Raw genomic sequence first — 19,923 nt, forward strand, 5'->3', positions numbered from 1 at the left:
GGAATAGTTGTAATTAGTGTTGAACGAAATGGCAGAAGCAAGACAATATAATTAGGCAATAAAGAATGGGCTACAGTGATTATATGTGATAATAGGGAGGGTGAAACTATACTTCTATTTCTGGTGGTTCAAGGATAGGTTCATCTTTCCAATTGGTATACCGAAATCGATTTTCCTGTGGATTGGGCTATTAAACCTATTTCCAATAGATGGACAAACAATAAGATAGGTTTAGAATGGTTGAAACACTTCAATAAGTATACTCTGAATCGAAGAAAAAGCAAATATCGAATATTGATATTGAATAGGTATGAAAGTTATGAATCTGTAGCTTTTCAATTATATTGCAAGGAGAATGATATTATATATATCAAATTACTACTGTATTCAAGTCATTTAACTCAACTACTTGATATTGGCTGTTTTAGCAATCTGAAACATTTATATAATGGTCAAATTGATGAATTTATCAAGGCATATGTCAACCATATATCGAAGGTTGAATTCTTTGTAGCTTTCAAAGTTGTATATCAAGAATCAATCATAGCTCAGAATATGAAATCAGGATTCCGAGGAACAGGTCTAATACCATTTAATCCTGAAGCTGTACTTTCGAAACTAGATATTTGAATTCATACATCTACCCCTCTTTCCTTCGATCTAGATATATAGATCTCTCAAACCTCTCACAATCCAACTGAAGCTCTTTTATAATCAATTTTAGTAAAATCTCGAATAATTCGTCATCAATCAAGCTCCTTTACATTTATATTTGAGATTATACTAGCTCTAGCTAAAGGTACAAAGAGATTAGCTTATAAGAATACATTTTTAAATACAAAGATTTATACACTTCGAAAAGCAAATATAGCATTAAGCAAACATCGATATACAAAAAAAACTTAATTGTATTAAGGAGGAGTACTTACTAAACAAAAGGCTGCAGATATATTATCTCAACAAAAGGTTGATATTCAGATTCAATGCGATAAGCATCAAAAAGGGGGGAATTCTAATAGGGAAGCATCTTCTAATCGATACTGTAGTAAGTGTAGAAAAACAGGATATAATGCAAGAACTTGTCAAAACAGTGTAATAGATCCTAGATTATTAGATTCTTAATAGCTTTAATCAATTGATTCAATTGTTGTTGAATGATACGAGTTTAAAGTGGTAAGTTGAGGTGAAAGTGATCCACTCGGTGATAAACCACATTATGTTAATGTTAATCTTTATCTTTCATCATTATCATTAATCACCAGTTTTTATATTTTTACCTTCCTACTTTATTTAGTCAAATAACCTAACACAGTAAATATATATATCATATCAATCACGTATTGGACTTCAGTAAAGATCTCTCTGAATCTCTTCTCTATTTCTCCAAGCTATTTACTTAGCAAGGTATTGTATTCAAACCGATGCATCAACATTCAAAATCCTAATCCTAATCCTAATCCTAATCCAATAGCAAGTTGTCACTCTAACAAAGGTAAAGTTACCAAACTTCATTTTCATCCATACGTCCACGCAAGCTATGCAATTAAACGCGTCAAATCCCATCATCCCATTCCTTAACTCCAAAGTAGTTATAATTTAAATCATTCCTGTCACTCCTGGTCTATCGTATCGGTACTTTTTGCTTTTATACTCCTTCATGGCTCGCTTTGTTTTGTTGTACAAACAGCTTAATTGTGGCGTGTTTTTCTTCTCGATCATATCATACACACACACGATACTTTCTCGGATTATTGAGCTACTTCTGTGTAGCTATTTGAATGGTTCACCGTCTAAGCATATATCCCAAATCAGGTAACCCACCCACAATCTTCTTCACAATCGCATCTTGCTCCATTTCAAATTTGGTTTTCGAACTATAACCTGTATGGACAGGAGGTGGAAGTGAGCGTCTAGATGTAAGTGATGGAGTAGAAAAAGCAACGGTTTTAGGCATCGGGGGTGCTACGTAAGATCGTGGTCTCTGGTTTGTGGTCGGTTTGGATAAGAATGTCGAGGTAGTGGCGGGTGCAGATGTCGGTGTGTCGAAGAACGAGAAATCGACTGATGCCCATGCATCTTGAATGCTTTTTGTGGCAGGTGGTATTGATGAAAGAGGTGGTTGGGACCAGGTACTTGTGGTTGGTGAGCCTGAGGCAGATGAGATATTAGGAGGTAAAGACCAGGTATCTGTGGAGTTTGTGTTTGATGATAAGGAGGAGATAGGCTGGGGTGAAGGATTAGAGATTGCTGAGGCTGATAATGCCGGTGACGGAGGAGGAATTGCAGGTGACCGTATTGGCACTGGAGTACTTGCTGGTGTGGACCACAGATCTACAAATGAGTTTGAGGATACAGGGGATGAAATGCTAGTACCAGATACTAGTGGAGGCTGCGATACTATAGGACTTTTAGGGTTTCCAAGAGTATCACCAAGGCTTGCTGTCGACTTACGACCAAATTCAGACTGGAGCTTTGTAACCTGAGGATTTGGAAGAGTAATGGAGTTGGGAAACGAACTTCCGAGGCTCAGCGACTTCTTATGTCTTAACCCGCGGGTTGGAAACTTGGGAGTCTCGGTGACAACAGGCGAGGAAACCATTTCGCCCCATTCATCGTCATCGTCATCGTCATCCGAGGAATTGGACACCGCTGTTAGTGATACGTTGCCTGAACTACTCTTAAATGGCGGTGGCATTGAAATTGGTCTAGGTTTCTTAACCGCTTGGAGGAAACTTGGAGGCGGTTCAATTGGAGACATTGGTGCTGGGCTTCGTAATGCGAAACCTGACTGCAGTGAATCTCCAGAAGCGGAATTCATCCGAAGAGGGAGAGGCTTCGTAAAAGTATCTGTAGTTGAGGGAAAGCTATTAGAAGTGGAAGCTGTTTGTGTTTTTGGCGACGAATTCCATCCAAATTGTACGGCAGGAGACTGTGGTGGTGCTTTAACGTCAATACCTGACTCCACTGACTTTGTGGAGCTGTGCTCTCTTGGTTTCGATGATGAACGAGACTTAGATCTCGATCGGTCTCGAGCAAGCCTTTTAGGCACTTCAACTAATTCCTTAGCTTCATTTTTCGCTCCAAGCTTCACGCTCTTTCGTTTCGAGCCAAGTACTGTCGCTAATGGAACAGGTGGTGCATTCGGATCATTCCAACCAAAAAGAGAACCGCCTTTGCCTGTCCCGCCAAGAGTAACATGTCCACTATTTCGATCTTCCTCCATCCACCTTGCCACTATTTTTTGAGTATCTTGCTTGACTTGTGATTGTGCCCATGAGATCCGAACATAGTTTTCATTATCTCCAGTGTTGTATTTCCGCATAGTGCCGTACCTTGATATTCTGTACCACATCTTTCGTTCATCAGCGGAAGCAAACGTGTCAGCAATGATAGTATCGGGTATAAAAATCTTCTCAACGGCTTCATCATTCTTCTCCTCGGTCTCTCCAAACAAAGTTTTCACAGAGCTCAAATTGATAGAAAAATCCACTGGTCCTGACGGTCTTTTCTGTGATCGTATTTCGGAAGTTTCATTATGCGGTGTAGCCAATTCGGAAGAAATAGTGGCCTTCGTTGAATCATGATTTCCTGCCGGTTCTTCGCCATCGTCCGACAAACCCTCTTCAAAATCTCCAAAATCTCCAAACTCGTCGTCATCTGGCTCCTCAGCATTGGAATCCTCCTGTAGCTTGTAATCTTCCGAATTTTCGGGATTTGTTACCACGACGTCTTCATCATCCGGTTCCGTCGAAGCTTCATCCTGTAGCTTGACATCCTCCACTGTGACCTTATCCTCTGACTCCGCCAAACCATCTAAGTCTTCGACTAGCTCCTGTGCGCTCGGCGAGACAGCTCTGGTGGTTCGAGACCTTTTTGGTTCTTCGTCTAGGGAAGTTCGCGCTGAGTCTGGCAGTAATTCATCGTGATTATCTGTATCAGACGGTGAAGAAGATGGGCGCGACGATTCATGCTCCGGCTCTTGTGTCGATGGCAGAACAGTATCGTCTGATTTATGTTGTTCTTCTTTATCGGTATCCTCGGCGTCCTCGGCGCATAGATCACTTTCGGATGTTCCTTCAATGTCTAACCCAACTTCTTTCTCGCTAGCCTCATCTAATCCAGCCGCTACCTCTGGAACTGTTTCTTCCAAAGCAGGTTCCGCTGGCTCGACTTTTGTTTCACCGCCAGACTCTGATTGCGGCACAGTCGCCTCGAATGCCTCGAGAGACCCTACGGGGTCTTCTTTTGTAGGTTCTTCAACGGCCTCTTCGACGGCTTCTACGATGGCTTCTTCGACGGCTTCTACGATGGCTTCTTCGACGGCTTCTACGATGGCTTCTTCGACGGCTTCTACGATGGCTTCTTCGATGGTTTCCGGGTTCGACGTCGTGGCTTCTGAGCTAAACTTGTCTTCCACAATCGCAGATGCATCAGGAGAGGCGGCGTTCGCCCAGGGATCCGGAGAGGGTTCTCGGGCAATTGCTGCAGACTTCGCAATGAGACTGTGCGATAGTTTCGGTACTTCAGGCGCAGGACTCGTAGAAAAATTATCCCAACCCGGTGATAATGCTCCAGAATCATCCTTCACTACCTCCAACCCCATTCCACGTTTCGGTGTAATCCATTGTTCTTCCGCGCCATCCAAGCCCAAACCCCCTTTCCTTCTCCCCCTATCATCTTCCCAATCACCGAACCCGCCGTCTGAAGTTCCCCATGTCGTATTAATGTTCTTCCTTAAAGCTTCACTTGCCTTCGCAACCCGATTTCCAACTGCTGCCTCATCAATGCTCCGAATACCCAAACCATCATCATTATTCAATTCGTCGGCCCACGGTGAGCCCCAAGGATCGTCCATATCCATTCACGTCCCCTGGGAAAACCTCTTTCATATTGATATTCTTTGGACCATCATCCGCTCATTCGTTATTCGTATATACTATTCTTCTGTTGACTAAAAAAACACAATTTCGTGGATCGTATTGTTACTCGTATTAATTCGGACCTCCGAGGTTTCAGGGTCAAATCAATCTGAACAATTCATCCGTTTGTTGTAAGACCCGTCCGGATACACTACGGGAGGCACTTCGGAAGCCTAAGAAAGCACGCTAAAAGCGTCATGGTTCAAATGTCATCAACGGGTTTTCAGCGGATCAACAATTATTGATTAGCAACATCGGATTGATAAGCGATAAGAATTTCAATATTCCAAGTCCTGCTGATGTTGCAAAAGATGCGACAATGAATAGAACAATACAATCTACCGTTTCTTATCTAGTCTTTCATATTTCTGAAGATGTCTTTGGATAAAGTAAAACATATCGTCCTCGTAGGTATTCCAATGCGACAAGAATACCCATTATCATCAATTAACAAAGAACTGGACAGGTCCTATCTGGCAAAGGAGGCGTCGGAAAATCCTCCGTCACAACCCAACTCGCCCTATCCCTATCCCTCGCCGGCTCCTCAGTCGGAATCCTCGACATCGATCTAACCGGTCCCTCCATTCCTCGCCTGTTCTCCCTCGAATCTGCGAAAGTAACCCAAGCACCCGGTGGTTGGGTCCCCGTCCCGGTTCACTCCTCCAACCCCTCTTCCTCCATCGGTGCCCTATCATGCATGTCTCTCGGTTTCCTACTGAGAGAGCGGGGCGATGCAGTTGTATGGCGTGGGCCTAAGAAAACCGCAATGGTTAGACAATTCCTCACAGATGTCTTATGGGGCGAACTCGATTACCTTCTCATTGATACCCCGCCTGGCACCTCGGATGAACATATTTCATTGGCGGAAACACTCCTGAAGAATGCATTTCCGGGCCAAGTGGCAGGCGCAGTGATTGTAACGACGCCACAGGCGGTGGCAACAGCAGACGTTAGAAAAGAATTAAACTTCTGCACGAAGACTGGAATATATGTTATCGGAGTCGTGGAAAATATGAGTGGTTTCGTGTGTCCAAACTGCTCAGAATGTACCAATGTTTTCAATAGAGGTGGCGGAGAGGTTATGGCTAAGGATTTTGGAGTACAATTCTTGGGACGGGTACCGATTGATCCTCAATTCGGAATGTTGGTCGAGGCAGGAAGAAAGCCAGTATATCCAGAGGGAACACTAGTAAATGGGAAAGACATGAGCGATTCCCAAAACGGCATTAATAGTGTTGGAGACGACGCACTGTTAGTAGAGAAATACCGCGAATGCTCTTTATGTCCAATTTTCCAGGACATAACCAAACAGGTCATGAATGCGGTGGAAGGAAAGAGTTCAGAAGCAGCATCGAGTACACGATTTGGCTTGGCAAACTCACTGGGTGGCATAACTGCTGGTGTTGGGGATTTTGAACATTTACACGACAGCTATTAGAAGTTTACGAAGACGCAGCGTCCAAAAAGAATAGCTTTGAATGATTGAATGAGTATTGAATAAATATATGATCACATCAGGAATAAAGTACTGTTGGACTATTCATATATCCTCCCTCATCAATACCAAGTCACTTCCTGCTCTAGAACTATCCATATTACTCACCCATCTTAGCTTTCTAGCACCTCAAACACGGGGCATCTATTCAATAGTGTAAATCTCACGCGAGAAAGTCCTTGCAGATATCTTCGATTCCCAATACTGATACAGATACCTAGTTATCCAACATATCCCTCCATTCCGGGTGTACATGGTAAGCCTCCCCTATGATTCTCGCTTAAAAATACATTGGGAAAGTACTTCTATACTCAGATGACCAAAGCCATGAACTCTGACTTCTTCACTAATTTCCTGTAATTACTCATGGGCGCTGCATCAAGTACACATCACATATCACATCCCATACCACCTGATTTAAGATTTATTTCTATTTCCCAGAACAAGTCCAGACCCAAACTCCATACCATAGCCTAAACCTAGCACTTTGTTTGCTATCATATCAACATGATTACTCGAGCATCATCATCACCATGATGATCACCTAAAATTAAAAACCCCCAATAATCTAGCACGCCACATACATACCCAAATCCCTCAATTCACCCTCCCTAGCCCCAGCATTACTCTCCACATCAATATCATCCAATTCCTCTTTCTTCTTAATCATCCAAAAAGCCCTCACTCCCTCCGCAAACCTCTTACTACTCTTCTCAACCTCCTCTTCCTCCACAGCCGCAAAACACAATCGGAAATATTGCCATCCCCTCTCCTCGGCAATTTCTGGTGTAGGACTAAAGATTTTACCCGGAGCTGCTAATACGAGGTAGGGTTTCATGGTCAAGTAGATCCATAGGACTTGGGCAAGTTTGGATCCAGATACTTGTTTGGCTAGAGGATGAGTGTCGAAATGCATGTGAATCCATACAAACATTCCAGCTCGTGGCCAATCAAAGGAATACATTTTTGTCTTCGTGATGACGGCCCATTCGGAATCGGATATTTGTTTAGAGGTGCCTTGCTTAACGTAATAGCGGCCATCTTCCAACGCCGCACACATTTTGTTCATGCGTCTTTCGTACGTGCCTCTCAAACCCTCCAACCAACGTACCCAACCATCAGTTTTCCAGCCTGCAAATGCGAGTTGTTCGTTCCGGGGCTTCTTAGTGAATTCAGCCGTGGCTTCTTGAGGACCCATTACTAATTCCGCGATCATTGCTTGAACAAATCCAGATGGTTGTGCTGTGGTACTCTCTGTGATACGCAGCATTCGCTCTATAATAGCTGGTTGAGCAGTCATCCAACCTAGACGACATCCTGGAGCCACCGTCTTCGAAAATGTATCAAGACGAATAACACGTCCGTCGACATCGAAATTCAAGTATGACGGAACAAGGCTATCGAGATATGGATAGCCACTAGAGTTCTTGAATGTATGCACGGGCTCTGGCTCTGGTAAAGTCTCACTGCGAGCCTCTGCTTGCAGTCCTGCTGCAGATGGAAATTGAAGATACCAATATGGATCATCTTCAATTATGATTACATCGTACTTACTGCAAATGGCATAAAGTTCCTTGCGTCTCGAAATAGACAGGGTACCACTGGTGGGATTCTGACCAATGCTGTCATTTGATGAGTATTCGATAGCGATAATGAATAAGGTCGAACAGGACTTACGTGATAGTATACATCATATGAGGTCGTCTACCCTTTGATTCATCCCAATTCTCAAGTACATCTTCAAGACTACCAGGACCTGTCGGAATCATTCCCTCAAGATCAATCTTAACTGGAACTACTTGTATACCTCCTAAAATAATTGTTAGCCTAAATTTTCCGATTTCAACTTCTGTAAATACTGACTTGGTCTGCAAGCTTGAATAGCAGTCATATAGGCGAACTCTTCGCAAAGTATGGCAGGTCTTTCTCTAATCCAATCTCTCTCCTCGCTCCAAGCATTAGTCAAAGCTTCAATAGCTTTCGAGAATCCATCAGTCGATCCACATGTTAAGACGATCTCAGCACCCCCTTTATATGGTATATTTGGATGTAAGTTTTCGAGTGCAAATTGTCGAACAAAAGAATACAGTGGTGGATATCCTTGAGCCTGACCATATTGCAAAGCAGTCGTTAAATCAATCTTCTGCAGAGGATTTGGTGTTGCCGATGAATGAGGAACTACTATATGTCTTGATGCTTCTACAGATGACTTTTTGATAGATGTCGCTGCAAGATTGGCCGAAAGCGCTTCAATCTCATCTGGACCATTTGGAGTAGGCTTAAATCTTTCAGGGCGTGCGATTTGTGCTTCTAAGGTATCGTAGGGGAAAAATGATGCATTGGGAAGACCTGAGATGATTGATTAACTTTTTGGTCGACGTGCAGTAGCTAACGGGCTCGAAGTTTGTGGTGGCGGAACGCCTTCCTCCTAGAATGAACATACCTCCAGCCAAATTACCAATCCCGGGAATCTGGAAGAACTTGTAGAACTGTTTGACAGCACTCTCTTGTCGTGCAACCGTTACTCGAGAAAAATGATGGCTTAAATCTAATGGGGGTTCTGGACCTGCTTCTTGGAGTCCTGCTCTCATACCACTAGCAACTAGATATTCATCGTTCCCTACCCGGTTGGAATCCATTTTTTTATATGTATTTACGAAGATTGAAAGTAATAATGTGCACGATCGAACTATATATTTCAAAGAATAAAATAAGATACAATCAAATCTGTGAAGAAAGGAGAATGTACTCTTACACATCAAACTTCTACATAGGTAGTATTTACGCTTCCACTTTTGATACTGCTTACTGATAACGTATCGGTGAGTTCGTAGGGGTTTGTTTACAAATCAAGCTCTTTGGGGGGAGAAGCTCCACTCTTAATCGATCGGGATATGGAGCTTTTCCGGAATACCGTCGCCCGTTGTTCCGCTGGCCGAAAGACTAACTAAGTTGAAGAAGGGTTATTAAAGGAAGAGATGCTTATACTCCGTGGTTGCACGCCTTTCATGCTTCTACGAGATGCAAAAATGTTACCTGTCAAAATACACTATAACAATTGATGTTGCTAAAAGGGGCTAAATGCTGTCGACTTGGATATCCTCGTTTCTTGATTGGCATGGCATAGTAAATTATGATGTTTAAAATGCTCTATGTATCCCGTTCTAATCTCTATGCTCAGATATTTGCAACTTGTGAGACTTCGAAACTGCCCATGATACGCAGCTGATTGTTCTTTCGAGCTTCACATTTATAATTCTCAATATCCCTCTAGTCCAGCCTTATTTATTGATTCCCCAAGCAGTAGCTAAAGCTCGGATTGCTTCCCGATTGTACCTCTTACCATCTTCGAGAATATCATCCATCGCCATAAATGTATCTATGAAGGCGGGAGTCAGTAATCGCGTACCGACGGGTTAAATGCTGAAGCCTGAATCGCTCTGAAGAGCGGAAAGGGCTCAAACGAGGAAACATGTAAATGAACATTGAAACTGAACAATGCCTAATTCAAGAATCAGTTGTACTTACGAGGCATCCCTTTCATTCGAATGACTTCGGCTTGAGAACCTGCAGCATTCATCTTCTCCCCGTAAGCTTCACCTTCATCTCTTAGTAGATCCATCTCTGCTGTCATGATGAGAGCCGGCGCCAAACCCTTGAAGTTGGATGATAGTATGGGGGACACCTTCCAATTCTGCAACTCGAGCGTTAGCGTGCGGTTCGTTAAGCAGCAATGAAACTTACATTATAGGTTTCAGGATCCCTCTTCTCCCCCAAAAAATGTGCCACAAAATATTCCATTTCTACCGCTGGCAACGGTACAGTGAATTCCAGTTCCCTGTAACTCTCATAGCGTTTCCATCCTTCATCCGTCAACTTTCCATCTGGTCCATATCCGTCCACATCTATAACCGGAACGCCCAAAATTTGGAAGCTCAATGGCAACCCCTCATCCCTACAAACATGGCTCACAACCGCCGCCAACATCCCACCCGCACTCATACCTCCAACAGCAAACTTCTGTCTATCTAGATTTCGCTTTTGAACCATATCATCCGATCCAATCCACTTAAAAGCCTCAATGCAATCATTAACTGGAATAGGATATTGGTATTCCGGTGCCAACCTGTAATCCACATCAAAGACCACACATCCCAATTCCCCAACCAACCTCTTACAAAACTCCATGTCCGACTCCAAACCCCCGATAATCCATCCCCCGCCATGGAAATTGATATACGCAGGTCTAGGTTTACCCCCATTTATGTTTGGGGCGGGCTCATAAATCCTCACCGTAATACTACTTTTCCCATCGCCAGAAGGGGAAACTGGACACTGGACATCGGTGATAGAATGTACGTCAGGTGCAATGGCGCGGCCGTAGACGATGCTGTATTTGCGTGGATTGGTCCTGAGTTCCTTGAGCGGAATTTGATAAATGCTTAATCTTCCTGCCGAGTAATGTGTATGATATTTTGCAAAGACAGGATCGAAACGAGGGAGAAGATCAGGTGGGATACTATTGATAAGGGGTTGTGATATGGTTGCTGGTTTGAAGTCTGTAGAGTGCGATATATCTTCCCCTGGAAGATGAGAGACGTTCGGGTAAGGCATAAGTGGATGCGAGGCTCCAGTTTCCTTGGAGAAAATTAGGTGTTCTATGAAATGCTATTTCTGAGTGGGTATCAATCTATATGGAATTATCGTGAATATGTACTACGTAGCTGCTTTATTCGAGCAGATTTAAGATGTGTTGTCGTTATCAAAATGAGTTCCCCGCAGATGCTTATCGGATGCTTCGGATGATACTGCACTAGAGCATTTCTGCGTGACTATCGTTTTTGCATGCATCGGAGGATGTTGGTATTGGAGTGAAATGTCACAGCCAATGTGTTGTATATGATAGCCTTACAATTTGCTAGCGCTTCGTTGTCAATTAAACTGGGGCCATGCCTTCCTCTGATAACGTAAGAGGTCACCTCGTTCTGGCAAGTCACCGAACCGGAAACGAACCATAGTCGACTTACGCTTTTCCGAACAAGTGATTTGCCGTGCGAAGGGATTGAGGCATTTATCCTCCGGTAGAAATAATGCATCGAGCTTGGCAGGCGACTTCATTTCAAAGTCCATGTTGTGGGGAAACGTTTTGACGAGTGCTCTTTATTGATCCATCCATACTGCCAATAGTAAAACAGCATGCGATCTGGTCGGAGGGTGTTGAACTTATGGAGGTCCAAAAACAGTGACCACCCCGTCGGTACCAGCACAGCACCATTGATCTCCTCTACCATTTTCCTTCCAGGCGACGGCACTGATAACATTCGTCCTTTCCTTCTCCTTTCCATCTCGACCAATCTTTTTCTTCCCCTCTGCTGTCAAACCCTCAACCCTAATCCTGTGCAAAACATTTCCAGTCAATGTTTCCCAAACTACAACTTCTCCATCTGGCCCCTTAACATTTTCATTCCCTGATAGCACCCACTTCTCATTGCCACCGAAGCAACTTCTGACTCTGTACTCCTCATTCTTAAATCCCTCATCTTTATAAGTTTTCAAGCATGCCCCACCCTCCCTATCCATCAGCCTAACACACCCATCCAAATTTCCCACCAGGACACCTCTACCATCCCTTGTTCTCATCAAGCTCGTTACACTCGCCCCAATTACATCCGTCTCTAAAGTCCCCGCCCTAATATCGTACCACCTAACCCTTCCATCCACACTCCCACTAACAATCTCCCACTCCCCACTCCCAAATCCCTCATCTCCACCTTTCCCTGCCAAAACAGCGCTGACACTATCCCTGGCATCTTCCATGATCATGACGGGTTTCATGTTGCCTGCCCTGATATCCCAAATCCTCACACTTCTATCAAACCCACCACTGATCAACAAACTCTCCTCGCTTCCTGCAAATACTACACTGTTAACCCGAGCTGTATGCCCATTATTCCCACCGAACTTCCTGATCGTCTTTGCAGTCTGTACATCCCAGAGAAACACGCTGCGATCCCCACCACATGAAGCGAATGTAGCATTTGTAGAAGCGACTGCAATGGACAGGACCTCATAGCCATGCGCAGAATACGTTTGGATTAATTGGGTCGGTTTAGGAGGTTGATGAGGAGCAGTAGCTTGAGAAGAAGCTGCGGGGCGCGAAGGATTATATAGTCGAATATTGCGGTCAGCAGAGCCAGTTAGGATGTAGGTCGAGGGAGAAGATGAGTAGGTTAATGCGTGGACCGGTCCTTTGGTATTATTATATCAGTCTTAGAAACTTGGAATATGAAATGCCGTACACACCGTTGGATCCGACAAGTTGTGTCAAAGGCTTGGAAGAGAACTCCATTCTGATATGGATGTATCATCGCATGATTGCCGATCAGAGAAACAAGCCCTTGGGTCATATGCAAAAATGTTCGATTCTCATGTCGCAAATGATTATCAGAAATTCTAAAGCTCCAACCAAATCTATTCTGCCCTACTTGTTCTCACCGCCTAAAGTTCAACCGTCTATGCCTCATAATCAGGAATTCAAAAGCGCAATATTATTGGAAGACCTGGTTAACATAACATTTAATTATATATTTGCAAATACCAATAACTATATACTTGATCTCGAGACATTCGGGCTCTTGGCATTTGGTAAACTTGTGCGGACAAATATTATGCCGATTTTCTTGATATTTTCAGTATAAAAGAATTGTGGCTGTTTGTGGCTGGTTATCACGGGAACTGGCTAACATCAACGAAGTCTATGGACGCGGCCTAATATTCCGTCCGATGGAACTTAGTCCAAACTATATTATTAATAGCAAAATTTCATGAATGATAAAGGCCTCAAAATTATACTTCGGACTAGCAAAATTTTAAAAAAATATAGTGCATGATGTGCTGGACCTTGACTGGGTTTTCCTAGGGGGGCAAACAGTTGCATCAACAAAAAGTAAAAAGAGTCTTCTTTTACCTGGTCGGCAGAGTACCTGTAAGTTGTCACTCTTAAAACTTAGTTCCATCCCATCTTTTTCCGTATATCCATCATTAGCTTTCATCTCTATCTTAGCCTTATCTACCCGACTTGACATCCCAATCCAGACCCTTCTTCGCTCCATCGTCTAATGAAAAACCTCGACTCGCAACTTTACGAGTGCCATCACTCAGTCTAGTGTTAGAGTCTGAAGCCAAGCCATTAACCCTCCAAGCGCCGCCACGACTGCCGAGTCATCCTGAAATCCGTGTTCTCGACTTCGTACAGAATCCCAGCGCGCTGGTATCGTATTCGAGCTGGAAACTAGCTCAAACCTTGTCATCTATGTCCGCCGGGGAATTAGCAAACACTTCCTAGAAATTCGTGTGCGTTCTCCTAAAGTGGCTAGAGGTGCAGATGCCGAGCGGCTCTCGCATATCGCACTACTAGTCCGGCAATCATCATAAATGCCGTCCTAGAGCGATTGAGTTCTTCTCGCAGTTAGTCTTTTTAGGCAGAATGCGGAATCAGTCGATCTTGACGTAAAGCATAATAAGACAAGGGATAGTGGGTCGATTTGCAGATGTGGCGGATTGGCATCGGTAGTCTGGTGGGTTTGTGGGGTGCTATGTGCTATCTAGATGTGTCTCCACAATACGAAAGATCATCGATTGTTTGGTAGATTGAGCATTGAGGAGAAAGATGTAGAGTTTTGTTTTTTTATGTTTCAAAAAGGTGGAGAACCGTGATCTTTGCCGAGCTGAAATGCAAATGTCTACTGCGAGTGTGATGTGTAGTAGTGAAGACAGATTGTCAACTACCGAGACGGGATGTAGGAACGACAATCACGTGCACTGGCATCGGTACTCAGAAGAAAGAGTTTAGAGGATGTTCAAGAGGTAGTTATTGATATACACATATGTACAGACCATATTTTAACCATGGCAACTTAATTTAAAAACAAGTCGTTACAGAATAGAATATACCATAGAAGAAAAGAGAATTAAATGCTAAAATTTCAGTATGTGCTGTACTCCATACCTATGCCGGTGTACCGCTATGCAAAACGCCATCATAATCATACAAAATGTAAATGCACAGGAGTCCCAAACGCCTCTTGGTATCGTTCTCCTGAAAAGGACCATCGTCAGAAAAAATATAATGTACAAAAAACCACCCTTAAAATGCGCTCATTAATAAATGGCATCATTTTCCCGAGAGAAAGTTTTCTCCAATGGTTCTCTCATCGCAAAAGTCCCATTGCTCAATTCTTTCGCAGCAGTCGACCAGTTTCTGCGGTCGATTTCATTCAAGTCACTCACACGTTGCGAAATGAGTGCTTCTTGTGTCATTGCAGCTTGCCAGAAATGTGAAATTTCACTGATAACTGACCGTGCACCGTGAAGGGAGCTGATGATAGATGGTATTGAAGCTCTCTTTGGTTTGGCTGTAATAATGTCGACTGCTGAGATAATTGCATATCCCACGAATGCTGAGGAGAATTCTGTGGAAGTGCTTGAGCTCGGCGACCTCGTACCAGAGGACTCGCGTCGACTGGCTACAACATTCATAACTTCTAGAAGAGACTTTGCGTGCTCCTCGGCTATGCAAATGTAACGGTAAAGTAATGAATTGTCAAGACTGTATGGATGGACATATCGATGGAGTTGCATAAACGTCGTGTGATACACTGCATGCATTGTTATGTAGGTACCCAGTTCCGAAGCATCGGACACTCTTTCCAACGCTTCTGTTGGGATGGCAAAGCGATCTGGTAGTGTACTTTTCCAGTTTGAGAGGCGACCCATGATAGATCTGTAGAAGCTGTCAAACTCAGAGCCACTTATTGGGTGTGGTCGTTGTGAATTGCTGTAAATGTTGGACATAACATCACCCCAAATCGTTGCTACGTTTATCAGATATGCCATTGGGCCTATGGTCCGTGGATAGTCTTGAGATCGGGGGTTTGACGCCTCAAAAGGAGGATTCTGGACGTTAATCTGGTTGTCGAAGCTTTGGTCATCGCAAGGTAGCCGAAGGTATACGTGTTTGGGGTCAACCATGCTCAAATGGCCGGAGCCAAAGCCGTTAAATCTATCCATAAGATAACAACTCCAGAAGGTTCGCCTCCTGCACTCAGCATATCCACTGAAGTTTAGTCCGAAAGGGAAACACTTGAGATAAGCGTCGTCACTCTTCTCAATCTCAATATTCAGCTTCAAACCGGAAGCAGCCCTCACTGCAGATCCACAGAAATCCCAGGAATCGCTGGGATTGTTGATTGCAAAGTAGTATTGGGCCAAAATCAAACGAGCCTGAACCAATTGGATGCACACTCGGCGACTGTCACATGCATGTCTTGCGATTGCGGCGTATCTTGCCCCCAAATGCTTGTGTTTAGAGTTCGGAGAGAAGGCTGCCCCAAGAGCAAGGATAGCATATGTGAGCATAAGGTCATTTAAAGACTTATCCTGTGTAAAACGAGCCCATCCTGTGAATTTATTTTTCGGAAACATGCAATAAGCGGTCTCTGGAGCATATTTAAAAAAGACTTCCAAAAGCTCGTCAGAAAGACCTGCCTCTGCGGAGTGGAATGGGTCAATCTGCCAGTCCGACTGCAGGGTATGATCACTCGATCGGACGATTCTTGCCTCGGCCCACGCGGTGCTCGGAGATGTTGTCTCCTGAACGGAAAGACGCGGTGAAGCTTCTGAAGCTACAGGAGTGTAATCATTGTAGCCGCTGCGCTGCCGTTTAGTATGTGGTTCTGCTTCAGCGCTTGCACGGCGTAGATTTTGTCGTGGTGAGACAGAATGACTCATCTCACGCTCCTCGACTCTGAAAGATTCACCATCCGTTAAAGAAGAGCCTGGTCTTGGTAGACTATCTTCCGAGTCAGCGGGTGGTGTATCTGGAGAGCTCTGACCTCCTCGGGGACTATCAATAAAACGCTGTTAGCAAATGTGAAAATCATCGAGACAGAAAATTATATCTGTACAAGTAGCATTGGTTCTATTATTATGGTGACTCACGCATTCTTGAACTTGCAGACCCTGCCAAACTTATCACACTGTACACATCTAGGATAGTCTGGATCACATTTGATCTTCTTCTCCCTACATGTGATGCATGCAATCGCGAGCCGCTTTCTTGGTTTCCCCGCCTTGGTAACTCCCCAATGAGCATTCACAGCTTCTCCATCAATTACTGTCTTGCAGTGGGTTCCATCATCGTAGAAATAACATAGTCCTTCGCCCGCAACATCGGCTTGCCTGACGAAACGAGGCAAGAACTGAGTTCCTGTCCAGATCTTTGGACCTAGACCATCCTTGACCGTCACAGGCTCGCCTATCACAGTACCGGCAGGGGTGGGAATGTAGTTCCTGTTGATTGGAGCATGATCCCGATACATTTGCCTTGATTCGTGTTCAGATCTGGAAACATGAGATTGATGTAGGTACTGGTCAGGGTGGGCCCTCAAAGCTGGGAAGGCATCCTGTCGAGTAGCATCCGAGCGAGGCGACCAATTATTGCCCGAATGTACTTGACTTTGCCGTGAGTCGTGATGCGAGAGTGTAGGTGCGTATCGAGGAGATTCTGGGATGGGTCCTGATGTGTGAGGTCCAGCGCGAGGAGATGGTGTGGGATAATCTGGTCGGGAGCTATGTGGATAGTGTCGTGATGCTGATGGACGCTGAAAGTTTGTATCAAAGGGACGATCTGCGTGTAAAGGTGTAGTAGGCAATCGTCCATCTTGAGGAGATATTGATGGGAAGACCGGGCTCTGACGGTCAGAGTATGGTGATTGCGCAAGTCTAGTTGGAGCCGATACACTACCAAAAAGGCTGTTTATTGATGGGAGTGGCTCTTGAGGAGTGAAACTAGGGACTGGTTGGTACATATCTTTTCTCCTTTCTTGGTTGTAAGGTCCTTTGGATTGTTCAGAAACAGGAGACCTCGGCAGTGAGCTGTTACTGTCACTTCTCTCGCGCAAAACGTTGACTCGTTGTTCAGAACTGGTATGAAGAGGAGAAAAATCCTTGGATGTGTTTTGCATCTCGCGAGAAGGTGAGGTGAGTGGTTGGGGAAATATCATTCTCGAAGGGGAGTATTCACTTTTGGAATAGACGAAGATATATGATGCGTCCCTAGGATCCGTACAAGGGCTGTATAGATGTTTCCCTTGAACGTAGCAATGTGGCACAGACACGGTTTGTGTCAAGTAGCTCAGGATGCTGTAATTACTTTCAACACTGAACAATTCAGCTGACCTTGAGTAAGGGTGGTTGAGCTGTTTTCAAACGGCAGTCGCAATGAAGTGCCGCCAGTCTTGATTTGAATGACAGGGACGGTGGTTGAATGAAACCCTAAGTATTATGAGGGAGCACAATGTAACAATGACACGAGGAGGACCCGAATGGAAAGTTGAGATGTGATAGGTATATTGGTATCAATGAATCCTGTCGGTAATGGAAGATTGAAAGTGTGGCTCATGCTGTGACCATAAGTTCGGACAAACCCATTATTCTGGAAGCAGAAGCTCGTGCGAGGCTTGTCGAAAAATATGCTTAGTAGACGGCTGGTATTGGGAGCAGGGAAGAGCCAGAACAGACATTAAAGGATGGAATCAAGGATGAAGTACCTGGTAGTTGCAGAAGGAATATGCAGTCCAAAAAGCTGGTCAGAAAAAGGCTAGGGACTGTTTGGACAGCGGGCCTTTATGTATATGTGTAAAGAGAAGAAGGGCTCGAAGGGTCTTGAGGGGCGGGCGGGACTCTGAATCTGTGATGATAAAGATCGAACTAAGACTTACCGACCCAGAATTTCGTAAATCTAACCAACACAGCCTATCCTAGCCCTCCTTAGACTAAGAGGGGTAATATAGTACCGGGTGTTGAGAGTACCATAGACTATAGTGCGGTTCTTAGTCTCAAACTCCAAATCAACAGCTGCCGTTGGGAGACTTTGGAAGCGAGTGCGTCCACTTTCGCGCTTCGGCATAAGAATAGAGCTGGGATGGAGCAAACGCAAATTTGAGCGATCAAAGACTCGAACTTGTGGGGTATCATCGATCGTGGGCCCGTGGCGGCTCAGACATGATCTGAAAAGGCTGCTCTAGTGTCATAGAATGCTACCGGTACAGGATAGCCTGTGGGTACTGTACGCAGTCAAGCCCGTCGAAACTTGAGCTGTGGCCAGATCCGGATAATGCAATGTGGAAAATCGAATTTCGACTTTATTATTACTCGTAGATTTGGTGCCATGTTCTGCACCATACTCCTTAAAAGAAATCTTAGATATTTTCTTAACCGGGGATGGTACGACCGGGGCATAAAGCGTGGCATGGCAAGGTATGAGAGGCCAGCTCGCGAAGTAAAATTGAGGGAGGGAAGGGGGTTGAGTCAAAAAGGCCAGGGTTGGGATTTACTAGGGAATGCGACTTCGTACTGTTTACTTCCTACGGGGTACTAGTGCTCTACACCAAAATAGACTTCCTTCGCGTTGATTTCCTCTCAAGGAGCATGCTGTAATTGCCTATAAATTGACACGATCGTTTAGCGTCTTATGTCATGTCATTCTGACTCTGTGTAGCTTCATCATTAATTAGAGATATCTAAAGTTGAGTTGTCGGCTATTAGGAAGAGAGTTTGACTCAATTAGCGTACTCGACAAGTACATGATTGAGCGATTGACATCAGCATCCCTTCGAACCTGTCGTAGTCCAATAACAAGAACTGTGATGCAGTTCCCCAGGGATTCAAACCCAAATACCGGTCTATACATGCAGGGAGTGTTGATTTGTGCGTATAGCCAGCTCCGCCGGTTTATCCAATATTTTACTTTAAATGGTGGAAATATCTATACTTCTCGCTTCCAACGTAATCTTCCGTACTGTAATCCTAATATCGGTAAGAGCAATTTTTGCACATCACTTGGCTTGCTCGATTTTAACTTTAGTCTCCAGAAAAGCTGCCATTACAGCTGCTACCCACTTCCACTGCCGTCTGTCCCCATAAATTTCGAGTTTGTCAATGTTCATCTCCATCTCCAGATCCATCGGCTTCCACTTTCCACCCTCTTTTCCACTTTCACAAAATATGGTTCAAGTAGGAATTGTAAGCGAATGCGAAATTAGTGTTTGTCATGGTACTTTTTTCTTTTATATCCATGTGGCCCGTGGCAAAGCATTTTGCCATTCCGTCTCTTCAAGTCTCCATATAATGCTTCTACCCGATTTCCTTCGACACGGGAATCTCGGACTTTCTCAAAAACCCTTTGGGGTTCGTTTCATTAGTACAATATAGATCTACTCGCCGGTAGCTTGAGGCCTATATGTAAAGAATTTGTTACGCTCGCATTCTCTCGATACATTTTCATACTGTGGTGTATATCCTATCTACCTCTTCTAATTTTACAATATGTTATTCGGTGATCGATGATCATGCAGAAGCTGCTCAGAGGAGTGGCTTACTCCAAACATCAAAGGATTTGCTTATTTTACGGTTGGGATTTTTTCATAGCCTCGTTTAAATGATGACCTT

General features: G+C 44.2%; 6 protein-coding genes across 6 annotated transcripts; 1 reads left to right on the forward strand and 5 right to left on the reverse strand.

Annotated features, from left to right (window-relative positions):
• Nucleotides 1–1,783: 1,783 nt before the first annotated feature.
• SS1G_01728 (hypothetical protein) lies at nucleotides 1,784–4,855 on the reverse strand (the record flags this gene model as incomplete). The annotated part of the gene is made up of 1 exon (XM_001597484.1): nucleotides 1,784–4,855. One exon carries the CDS (start codon nucleotides 4,853–4,855, stop codon nucleotides 1,784–1,786), a length of 3,072 nt encoding a protein of 1,023 aa, XP_001597534.1.
• Nucleotides 4,856–5,293: 438 nt separating this feature from the next.
• On the forward strand, nucleotides 5,294–6,357 carry SS1G_01729 (hypothetical protein; the record flags this gene model as incomplete). The annotated part of the gene is made up of 2 exons (XM_001597485.1): nucleotides 5,294–5,326; nucleotides 5,386–6,357. 2 exons carry the CDS (start codon nucleotides 5,294–5,296, stop codon nucleotides 6,355–6,357), a joined length of 1,005 nt encoding a protein of 334 aa, XP_001597535.1.
• Nucleotides 6,358–6,831: 474 nt separating this feature from the next.
• Nucleotides 6,832–9,053, reverse strand: SS1G_01730 (hypothetical protein; the record flags this gene model as incomplete). The annotated part of the gene is made up of 5 exons (XM_001597486.1): nucleotides 6,832–6,893; nucleotides 7,003–8,036; nucleotides 8,092–8,224; nucleotides 8,278–8,763; nucleotides 8,858–9,053. 5 exons carry the CDS (start codon nucleotides 9,051–9,053, stop codon nucleotides 6,832–6,834), a joined length of 1,911 nt encoding a protein of 636 aa, XP_001597536.1.
• Nucleotides 9,054–9,695: 642 nt separating this feature from the next.
• On the reverse strand, nucleotides 9,696–11,028 carry SS1G_01731 (hypothetical protein; the record flags this gene model as incomplete). The annotated part of the gene is made up of 3 exons (XM_001597487.1): nucleotides 9,696–9,793; nucleotides 9,943–10,108; nucleotides 10,159–11,028. 3 exons carry the CDS (start codon nucleotides 11,026–11,028, stop codon nucleotides 9,696–9,698), a joined length of 1,134 nt encoding a protein of 377 aa, XP_001597537.1.
• Nucleotides 11,029–11,637: 609 nt separating this feature from the next.
• On the reverse strand, nucleotides 11,638–12,763 carry SS1G_01732 (hypothetical protein; the record flags this gene model as incomplete). Its single annotated transcript, XM_001597488.1, has 2 exons — nucleotides 11,638–12,662; nucleotides 12,718–12,763. 2 exons carry the CDS (start codon nucleotides 12,761–12,763, stop codon nucleotides 11,638–11,640), a joined length of 1,071 nt encoding a protein of 356 aa, XP_001597538.1.
• A 1,811-nt stretch (nucleotides 12,764–14,574) lies between these two features.
• SS1G_01733 (hypothetical protein) lies at nucleotides 14,575–17,477 on the reverse strand (the record flags this gene model as incomplete). The annotated part of the gene is made up of 2 exons (XM_001597489.1): nucleotides 14,575–16,318; nucleotides 16,414–17,477. The coding sequence occupies 2 exons, from the start codon at nucleotides 17,475–17,477 to the stop codon at nucleotides 14,575–14,577; spliced, it is 2,808 nt and encodes a 935-aa protein (XP_001597539.1).
• Between the last annotated feature and the right edge of the window lie 2,446 nt (nucleotides 17,478–19,923).

The sequence above is a fragment of the Sclerotinia sclerotiorum genome, genomic scaffold (assembly GCF_000146945.2).
Source record: "Sclerotinia sclerotiorum 1980 UF-70 scaffold_2 genomic scaffold, whole genome shotgun sequence".
Taxonomy (NCBI): domain Eukaryota; kingdom Fungi; phylum Ascomycota; class Leotiomycetes; order Helotiales; family Sclerotiniaceae; genus Sclerotinia; species Sclerotinia sclerotiorum.